We start from the raw sequence: 11592 nt of genomic DNA, 5'->3' as shown, positions 1-11592 counted from the left end.
AGTGTTCAACACTTTGTAAAACACACAAAATAAATCTTCGATTAAAAAAAAAAGTAAACAGCTTAACGTGCTTAGTTCAGATGTATAATTAATTACAAGAATGTTTTTCAAACGCCTTGCTTAGAGTAGTCTATGAATTAGTGTCATTGAAGCTGCACTGTATATGTGTGTGTGTGTATATATATACTGTATGTGTATATATATATATATATATATATATATATATATATATATATATATATATATATATATATATATATATATATATAAGTCACTGGTCATTGATCAACGCAGTAATCAATGACTAAATTCCGAAGTCGTTGGTGATTGATCAACACAGTGATCAGTGACTGTTTATAGAAAGCGATCATTTAAACCCAAGGTTGAAGGTAGATCACTTTAAGCGTCGGTTGTATCAGTAGGGTTGAAATAAGCAACAGTTGACCCTTTGCCATCGCTGATGGGAGAGAGATTAACCACTGCACCACCTCGTTGACCTAATGGACGAAAAAATGGGTAAATGGGAGATGCATAATCAAATATATTTTTTCCAGTATTTCGGCAATATTGTCACAAAACTACGAAGAACTGATTAGCACAGATTTTCCTTTCGATACATAGGCAATAATTGTCACATAGCAATGAACAGCTGACTGGAACAGATATCTGTTTTCTCAAATTTTAATATTCTGTTTACTTGTCATGCAACGGTTATTTAATTTGTCGAAAAGACAGCTTAATAAATGAACTTAATCATATTTAAATGCATTTTTCTTTATCTTAGGACTTTATCAAAATCTTTAGACAACAGACAGAATTGGAAAATTTTAGAAGTGACGCAGTGTAATGTACCTTTTAGTTCCATATTTTTAGTAACTGGGAAAAGTATGATTTTAAATACTTTATTCATATTGAAGTGTATTTTTTCTTTATCTTAGAACTTTACCAAATTCTTTATACGTCAGAAAAAATAGTAAGCTTTATAAGACACAATGTAATATAACTTTTATTTCTATATTTTTAGTATCTGGGAAAAGTTCATATTGAAGTGTATTTTTTTTAGAACTTTATCAAGTTTTTATATAACAGAAAAAGAAGTAAACTTTAAAAGTGACACTAAGTGATATATCTTTAATTTCTATATTTTTAGAAACTGGGAAAAGTATTATTTTAAATACTCGATTCATATTGAAGTGTATAATTTTCTTTTTCTGAGAATTTTATCAAGTTTTTGTAAACAACAGACAGGAATAGTAAGTTTAACAAGAGACATAAGGTGATTCATTTTTTATTTCTATAGTTTTAGTAACTGGGAAAAATACTGTTTTAAATACTCTATTCATAATGAAGTACATATTTTTCTTCTTCTGAAAATTTTATCAAGTTTTTTTTATACAACAGAGAGGAATAGTAAACTAAACAAGAAACGCAAGGTGACACATCTTTTATTTCTATATTTTTAGTAACTGGGAAATGTATTATTTGAAAGCTTCTATAGAGAGATAAGTAATGCCATCATTTACCATAATCATCGTGAAAAACAAAATGAAATTTGATTAAGAAAAAATTAAAATATAATTCAAAGCCTGATACTAACTAGGACTAAATCCTCCAGAGGTGCCGTTTTTGCTTTTGATGTAAGAAATTCCTACGAACCCAACGGCGGCAAAGACGAAAATTACGGCTATAACAATGCCGAATATTGCGCCGCCACTTAGTCCATCTGAGAAGTCAACAGGCAGTTAGTAATGAATGAAAGCTATAGTCATATAAATATTATTTATTCCTTTCGCCGAAATATTTTTTACAGTTGGAGGAACTGCTATGAAGACATTAGTGTAAATTGGTTTTTGGTTCATTTATTTATCTTTTATCACTTTCAAATTCAAATTTAACTTTAATTTATTTAATCATCTCACCAAAATACCTTTTTAAACGGCTTTTGATAAAATGGAGAAATTTCTACTGAGATAATGTTAATGAACAATTGTTTGGGCTTAATTTAATGATCTTTTTCAATTTGAAATTTAAATTCAACTTTAATTCTATTTTAAATATTGTTATTTATTAATTTCACCGAAATATTTTTGTAAATGGAATTTGATAAGGTGGAGAAATTACTGTGAGGAAAATATTAACGTAAAATGGCTTTCGATTTATTTATTTATCTTTTTCACTTTCAAAATCAAATTTAACTTTAATTTATTTTATCATCTCGCCAAAATACCTTTTTAAACGGCTTTTGGTAAAATGGAGAAATTGCAATTGAGATACTGTCAATGAACAATCGCTTGGGCTTAATTTAATTCACTTTTTTTCAATTTAAAAATTGTATTTAACTTTAATTTTAATTTAATCTTTTTCATTGGTCACCTGACGTACCTCCTCCGTAGGGGTAGTCCGTTGGGGGGACGGGGGCGTCTGTTGGACTGGTTGGCTCACTGTCCGGGACTGTGGGAGAGTAGCGACATTAATATATATATATATATATATATATATATATATATATATATATATATATATATATATATATATATATATATATATATATATATATATATATATGTATATATATTATATTTATTTATTTATATATGTCAAATCCTTTTGATGAAAATGCATAACTTCTATCGATGAATATAATTGACGATGTCATTTCACTATTGCTGATAAGTTTGAATATTTTTATCATATCGTCATGTTCTGCTTATCACTATCATTATCAAAACATTGCTGATAAAAACCATGTCACTTTATTATTGTTAGTAAGTTTAAATATTTTTATCACATCGTCATGTTCTGCTCATTGCTGTCATTAAGAAAATCATTGTAGAAAAAAAAACGATGTCACTCTATTATTGCTGGTAAATTTAGATATATTTTATCACATATTTTATCATTATGAAAATCACTACAGACAAGGTTAGGTTAAGAATATATGAAGAAACCCTCCTCAGTCGCTTCTTACTATCATGATGTCATTACGGAAATCATCACAGAAAAAGCCAGTTAAGATAACTTGAAGGAAACGTCCTCACTTTTGGCAGTTCTGCAGATGAAAGGTCTGAAGTTGTCGCAGGAAAGGTCGTTCCATTTCCCGTCCTCTTGGTAGAATTCAGTACACTGCTCGTAGTCAAAGCTGGGTTCACCGTCCGCCCAATTCAGGAAATCCAGGGGGGTCCCGTCAGACCAGCCAAAACCTTCGAAGTGATTAGCAGTTAGGCACGAGACCTAATGTGATATTGAAAGGTTCAGTTCGTATTTATTGTTTGATGAACTGAATCTTTCCCTTCAAATAGATTTAAATCCATATTTTTCGTTCACTTCGTGTAAAGTTTAAAGTCGTTGCTGTTTAATGACATAAAGCATTAATTAACAATGTAATTTGGTTATCTGAGTGTATGGCCTAACCAGCATTTAAAAACAAACTTCGGTTTTTAAACTTTAAAGTGACTAAAGCAAGGCCTCGCCCCGCCCCCCCACAATGAAACAGTGTGCAGGTATTGCGGAAAATGTATTTTTATTATAATCGTATAAGTTGCCGTTGACGGGACATCAAATGGATAAAATTATCGGCCAAAAAAAAAAGTAACTTCTTTTCATGATTATTAAATAATAGGGTTAAGGACTATAGGATAAAAACTCCTTGAGAATCTGTAACAATAAATCCGAGTGGATCTATCTTGTTTGTCCGTCCCGGGTGGGGGCAGAGTAGGTAGAGGATCGGTAGGGTAAGGGAGACATGACACATCCACCCTCCGCCTGCAAACCTGTTTGTCCTCCCCGGGTGGGGGCGGAGTAGGCAGAGGATCAGGAGGGTAGGGGAGACATGACACATCCACCCTCCGCCTGCAAACCTGTTTGTCCACCCCGGGTAGGGGCGGAGTAGATAGAGGATCGGGAGGGTAGGGAAGACATGACGGACAGTGCCGGGTCCTGGTGCAGTGTAGCGCACTACACTACTGAGGCACGGTGAAAACAGTGATTGTAGACTGTTAACGAATGATAGCAGGGGTTAAGTGACATAAACATTAAAAAATAGAGAGAGAGATTACGAAGTAAACTCACCACTCTTCTTCTGAATGAGACCGATCCAGATATTGCTCTTCAGGATTTTCAGGCCGTGTTTGACAACCGCGTTTTCCTCGGCCGAGTGGATGGAGGTGAGGTTGGCGTCTATGAAGAGGCAGCTGTAATAATTGATTCGTGTCTAATTTCACCATTTCACAAACTCGATAAAAAAAATACGCAGCTAGGATGCGTAAGTGGGTATGGTTTAAGAGACTTACCAACTGGGAAACATGAATGAGGAAAATATTGATATCTTTGGCAAGTTTTCCCAAGTCTGGGCCTTCGTGGTAAAGTTAAAGCTTGCTAAAGTCTTCTTGTTAAATTTAATAATGAACTTGATAAAGTATTTTCAGATACTATATTGAGAAATCCCATTTATATGAAAACATTAAAAAGGGAATTCTTTCATATAAGCATGGATGAAAGGCAGATTTTGGGAGACGATTATTAAGCCATGTTAAAAACCTGGAGAGGTTTTCCAGAATGAAATGATTTTATAAAAAAGAAAACATTCAGTAACATGTGAGTTTCTGTGTACTATCCACGTATCATATTCCCCTCACAACAAATAAACAACCTATTTGCCTATGAGTCTCTGTTACTTATTCATTTGCAAACATTTTTATCAATCAAAAACGCTTGTAAAAAAAATAGGTAAAAACTTACTAGGCGTTTGCATCATTCCAGCTCTTCGTATCCGTGACTGCCAGGTAGCAGTAAGAACCAGGTAGATTAGTCCAGGTGTCGTCTGGGCAGTGACCTGCCACAGGTGGGCCGGGTGACGGGGCCTGATCTGGATTGGTCAGGGTACGTAGTCAAAAAATGTCTGAATATCTTTTTCTGTTTATACATCTTTTTACTGAATTTAGTCACATCGATCATAATTTTTCGAAAGATAAATAGTATAAATAACATCATTGTTTGTATTCCATTTAATCAAGTTTGTACCTGGACAAACAGTGTTTTTAACCAGTGGTAAAAAGTAATCACCCTTAGAAAGTTGTATGGGTTAAATTCGGTGACATAACTTGGCAATGTGTAGCTAAAATCAATGTACTGTGTTCTCTAGACTTTGCCATTTAGTGGACAATTGTTTTTCAGTGAATTCGGTCAGTTTTACTTTAATGTCAGTTTTGAATTACATACAACATACATAAATACACACATACAATTGGATCTTATTGTTTCGTATGGCCTTCAATTGGATAAGATAAAACTGCTCGTAATAACGTTCTGTAATTCAAATCAAACACAACAACAAATATTAAGCCACAAATACTGTTTAATGTTTATATTTTTCAGTAGCTTTCTGATGTGCATACATACATACATACATACATACATACATACATACATACATACATACATACATACATACATACATACATACATACATACATATATGACTTTTTATATTAACAAACAGTAAGCCACAAAAACCATTTCGTATCGAATTGACTGTACCTTGGGAATGACTTACAGTACAGTCAGGGGGAATTATGACTGACAAGTGATTCTGCACTCTCAGTTGTAAATTATTCCTAAGGTAGAGTGAATTCGACATTCAACGGTATTCGCGAGTTAATATTTGTTTAAGCATACAAAGACAAGAAAATCATTTTCATAACATAAAACCGTCATATTCAGATCAACTTAATAGAAAAAATATAATCCTTACCTTCTGAGTATTTACACAAAAACGGCTTCAGTTCTTCGCATTTTTCGTTGTACCAAAGGCCATCGTCAGAATCCAACATGACACAGTTTTTGTCAGTGACGTTGACCTGCGGTTGGTCTTCTCCCCAATTCGTGTAGGACACGGGCCAGTTGTCTGTCCATTCGTAAGTGCTTTGTACCTTTTCCGGGAATAGGTAAGAGTTAGGTGTCATTTTATTTGCTTAGGATTATATTATATATTATTATATAATTGCTTTAAATGGCCGTTCATCTGGGAGGCATAAATAGGTCATGTGAATTTAGATCATTATTATTATGATTGTTAGTAAACTAAGAAGTTTTATGATAATATATTGTCTTGTCGCGAATTCAGTTTACACTAATAAATTTTATTCGTTCATATTCCGGCTGATATATGTATATGTATATGTATATGTATATATTTATATATATACATATATATGTATATACATATAGATAGATAGATAGATAGATAGATAGATAGATAGATAGATAGATAGATAGATATGCATTCTTTATGCAGTGCCTATACCAACCCATATTAGTTATCAAGTCACTGATATATTATTGAAGCGTTAGTCTTTATACTCATAATATGTGATATTGTGATGCAATCAGTTGATCCTTTGCATAAACCGAAAACTAAAACGCCTTATATTTTAGCATCATTTGAAAAGTTAAACGCACTCAGTAAATAAACGTCACCCAGCCTACAGATGAAAACCAGTATTTACCAATGTAACTCACCCGTTTGTCGTTGAGTCCTATCCATGGGTGTACGATGCTTGAGTCCTGACCGAGGATCCAAAGTAACGCGCCCTCGTGCATGTCAAAAGCTGACGCCAAATGAGCTCCTTCGTCTGCGCAAGTTTTCTCTGCGTCCTGATAAAAAATACAAAATAAATAAATACATAAATAAATACATAAATGGTAATAAAACGTCCTGATCACAAAATTAAATCAATAAAAAGATGAATGAATGAGTGACTAATTAAGTCTTAGGAAAAGGGAGTAACTAACGCTGGAAAGTTAAGTTCAGTTCTTTTGATAAAAAATACAAAATAAATACATAAATGTTAATATAGCGCCCTGATCACAAGATTAAATAAAAAAAAAGATGAATTGATAAATGAGTGACTAATTAAGTCTTAGGAAAAGGGAATAGCTAACACTGGAAAGTTAAGTTCAGTTATTTAGATAAAAAATACAAAATAAATAAATATATAAATAAATAATTAAATGGTAATAAAGCGTCCTGATCACAAAGTTAAATCAATAAAAAGATGAAGTGATAAATGAGTGACTAATTAAGTCTTAGGAAAATGGAGTAACTAACGCTGGAAAGTTAAGTTCAGTTATTTTGATAAAAATACAAAAGAAACAAATACATAAATAAATAAATAATTAGTAATAAAGCGTCTTAAATTACGGTACAGAATGACGACAAACAGAAATTTCATGAATTCTACATTTTTATGAAAATATATAAATAAATTTCAGATAGTCTGCATTTTTATGAAATGCCACCCTTGGAGTTCTAGAAACGAGTGTCTTTAACCCAAGAAGAAGGTCAATTATTATTAGAATCTAAAAGCATCTAACGCATTTTTAATGGTATTTTTTATAGGTTAGATTCATATTCTTATCTTTCTTAAAGTGTACAAAGATGAACACCCAATGAAAAATATTAATTCCTAAGAGCAGGGGACTGAGCATAACAGGATTGAAATGTAACAAAATTTGCATATTAAAACTATATATGATTTATGCATATGTCATTATCAGGCTATAAATTCATTAAAAATTCAGAATTTCACTGCAATAGATTAAGATAATTTAAGCTCCAAATTAAAATCAAAATTGAAATGGAACGAATTTTGTATAGTAAACTATATATTAATCGACTGCATATGGCATTATCAGACCATAAAGTCATTAAAAATTCAAATTCTCACTGCAGTGCATAAATATAACTTGAGCTTTAAATCAAAATAAAAAAATGAAATGGAACAAATTTTGTATAGTGCAACTACATATTAATCGACTGCATATGTCATTACCAGACCATAAATCCATTATAATTTTATCATTTCATATAGTGGATTAGACAAATTTTATCTCCAGATCAAAATAAGAAATTTATTCACATATTTCAACACCTGTAAATATTAGTCCAAGATTGATTTAGTTAGTTACTTATAGGAAACAATAGACTACTCACATCCCAACTCTTTGCCGTTTTCTCCGACCTGTAGCAGTCGTCTTTATATTTATAGTAATTATCATAAGGAGAGTCACATTTCGGGAAAGTGGTAGGCTCTGTTATGGACGGATCTGAAATATATAGTTAGATCCGTTTATGTGTAACAAATAGGTGAAGTGTGATCCATTTTTCTTGAGCGAGTTAATGAATTTTTGCATATGTAATTTTTGTAGTTACGTTGCTAAGTATTGGTGGATTAGTTGCTTGATAGTTAACAAACATAGTATTATGCATAAACACTAGGAAAGATAATTTTATATATTATATATATGTACATGTACATATACATTATATATATATATATGTAAATATATATATATATATATATATATATATATATATATGTGTGTGTACATATGTATATATGTATACATATTTTATATGTGTATATGTATGTATATATACATATGTATATCTGTCTCACCTTGTTGCATGGCACATATATAATTATAGTAGTTGTAACAGGCAATATCATTCATCAGCCCTGTTGGGTAAATTACCTCAACACAATCTTCCTGAAATAAAAATAAAAAATATTAAAATAAAATGTAGAGCAACAGAATATTAAATAGTCTGTGGGTGGACTGTAAGGCAATGTTTTTAAATTTATATATTTCTGTTTTTTTTTTTTTACACGTTGACATTGTCAACACCTCCTAATCTTTAAAAGCTGTTTTGAATTCAATTTTAGTAGTAAACGAATGATGTAAGTTCTTGAGTTTTTTTAAAACTACGTAATACATTTTAGCATCAAGAAGTTATTAATTTTTGGTCGCTTAGATTTTTTAAGTTAACGTCTCTGTCTGTCTCTCTCTCTCTCTCTCTCTCTCTCTCTCTCTCTCTCTCTCTCTCCATTATATACTGTATATATATATATATATATATATATATATATATATATATATATATATATATATATATATATATATATATATATATATATATATATATGTATGTATATATAATATATATATATATATACATATACATACATGTATATATTATAACATACAAAGGATAACTATAAAAATATAACGGCATTGTACGTATAAGATTTCACTACAAAAAGAGTTTTTCCATTACATAAGTAGCGTACCACCTTCGCCTGTCACTCATCTGAGGGAATAGTTTGCATATAGAACCAAAGGCTGGTTTTGCCTTTATTATAAAAAAAAGTGTAATTTATAATTTATTACCGCCATGTATTGCCCATTCGGCTCTCCCGGGGCCCAGGGCGTGTAGTCGACGGTCGATTGGTCGACCCAGACGTAATCTTCCGATTCGTATTTTAGGCCTATCCAGGCTTCGGCATTGTACAATCCAATCATCACTGTTATGTACGCTGAGAGAGAAGATCGGGGTTATTGTTAGGTGGTAGCCTGTTTGGTCTTAGTATGTATATATGTATGTATATATATACATAGTATGTATACACACACATATATACATATATATACATACATATATATATATATATATATATATATATATATATATATATATATATATATATATATATATATATATATATATATATATATATATATATATATATATATATATATATATATATATATATATATATATATATATATAATCATTGCACTATTCTATCATTAGCGTATTCCGTTCTTCCTGTTATACTTTTCTCCTTTTATTTATTTCTACTCTTTATGTCTTCCACTCCGCATAATTATGCATTAGTTCTTATCCGTTCCCACTTACGCATTAGTTCCTAAGTTTTCTCACAAACACACCTAATTAACGCCAACCTTATAAAATATTTGATATCTATTTTAGTATTGTCTTAAATATTCTTTTTTTGACAAACCCTAATAAATACAAACTTTACCAATATTTTATACATATTTCAGTATTGACTTCAATGTTCTGTAATACAATTCTGTACCTAATTAATCCCAAACTTATCCATTTTTAATGTATTTCAGTATTGTCTTAAATGCTCATTTATACAAAATCCAATTGATGCCAACATTACAAATATTTTATATACATTCCAGTATTGCCTTAAAGGTTTTCTCGTACAACGCATAATTAAAGCCAAACTTATCCACTTTTTCATGTAATTCATTGCAAAGAAATTCTTTATATCCTACCCATTTCCTTTGGGGTATGAAGGCTAACCAACTCAGCCCCTTTGTACAGATTTTTACAGCTGGTCACTGCATCGTCAAAGTAGGTAACTGTTTCGACATACGTGAAGCACCTTCCTGTTGTGGCTGGAAGAGATAAACAAGTCATATATATATATATATATATATATATATATATATATATATATATATATATATATATATATATATATATATATATATATATATATATATATATATATATACACACATATATATATACATATATATATATATATATATATATATATATATATATATATAATCATGATGTTGCCTTGTAAAATGTGTAAGATATGATTTTTCTTTACGCAAGAGATGTTTTGTAGTATATTCTGTATATTAATAACAGTTATGTAAGGATATCGTATGTAATGTCAGATCTCACAAATATTAATGATTTAGATAACTGGAGAGCGTAATTTAAAATTAATATGTTTCTTGATAATAACGTAATAATATTATATATATAGATAGAGATGTTTTTATGAACATACCGGCTGATGTTTTACAAAACGTTATTCTAAATATTTCGCGAGGCTTTTTCATTTAGTATTTGTTATACAAAATGCAGTGTGATCTAATATTATCTATATACTTTCTGTGCGTGATTTCAGGCAGGGAACTTCCAGTTGAAGCAACACAAATTCTTAAACATAGACATTCAATTTCAATTTTAAATATGCATTTCTATCAGCAGGCATTTAAGGTCAACAGATCAACTAATGCACTTATAATTACACTTACCAACATGCACCCAGTTCTCCGGACAGTTACCAGCGGGGGGTACCGTCGTTGTCGGCGGGGGCACGGTTGCCCCATTTGGTCTCTTGCATACCCTTCCACTCAGGTGCCCGCAGTTTTTATCGTTCCATTTCCCCTGTGCCCGGTTGTACATCTCTATGCAGTCTTCCTGGTCTGTAGGAGAGAATAATGTCAGATAAAAGTCGTTCAGGATACTTTTCTTCGCTAAAAAGCGTCTTCTAAAGTCAGGATAAATAGGTCATATTACCTAGCACATTTAGACAGGAAATAATTTTGATTAATCTTTGAATCATGAACCTGAGAGATGAGCAAAGTTGGAGGTAGTGTGAGAATATATATAGAATAGTTCTGTACCCTGTGTAATATATATGTACATAAGTTTAAGTATATCTTAGTTTAACCAGACCACTGAGCTGGTTAACAGCTCTCCTAGGGCTGGCCCGAAGGATTAGATTTATTTTACGTGGCTAAGAACCAGTTGGTTACCTAGCAACGGGACATACAGCTCATTGTGGAATCCGAACCACATTATAGCTAGATATGAATTTCTATCACCAGAAATAAATTCCCCTTATTCTTCATTGGCCGGTCGGGGATTCGAACTCGCGGCCAGCAGAGTGCTAGCTGAGAACGGAACCCGCT

The 11592-nt window shown here is 31.4% G+C and overlaps 1 protein-coding gene across 1 annotated transcript in view; it reads right to left on the bottom strand.

The window, feature by feature from the left end:
* Positions 1-250: 250 nt before the first annotated feature.
* Positions 251-11592, bottom strand: part of LOC136852387 (macrophage mannose receptor 1-like) — a 42911-nt gene continuing 31569 nt past the window's right edge. Inside the window, exons 36-48 of the mRNA XM_067126978.1 lie at positions 10933-11103; positions 10150-10272; positions 9229-9374; positions 8457-8547; positions 7991-8103; positions 6517-6651; positions 5750-5927; positions 4738-4864; positions 4069-4190; positions 3039-3200; positions 2383-2451; positions 1598-1723; positions 251-497 (exon numbers count right to left, since the gene is read on the bottom strand). Coding sequence (XP_066983079.1) covers positions 400-497; positions 1598-1723; positions 2383-2451; positions 3039-3200; positions 4069-4190; positions 4738-4864; positions 5750-5927; positions 6517-6651; positions 7991-8103; positions 8457-8547; positions 9229-9374; positions 10150-10272; positions 10933-11103 — 1661 coding nt within the window. The 3' untranslated portion in view covers positions 251-399. The remainder of the gene's footprint in view (positions 498-1597; positions 1724-2382; positions 2452-3038; positions 3201-4068; positions 4191-4737; positions 4865-5749; positions 5928-6516; positions 6652-7990; positions 8104-8456; positions 8548-9228; positions 9375-10149; positions 10273-10932; positions 11104-11592) is intronic.

The sequence above is a fragment of the Macrobrachium rosenbergii genome, chromosome 25 (assembly GCF_040412425.1).
Source record: "Macrobrachium rosenbergii isolate ZJJX-2024 chromosome 25, ASM4041242v1, whole genome shotgun sequence".
Classification (NCBI taxonomy): Eukaryota; Metazoa; Arthropoda; class Malacostraca; order Decapoda; family Palaemonidae; genus Macrobrachium; species Macrobrachium rosenbergii.
The sequence above is the reverse complement of the archived record's forward strand: the minus strand, read 5'-3'. Positions and strand labels throughout refer to the sequence as shown.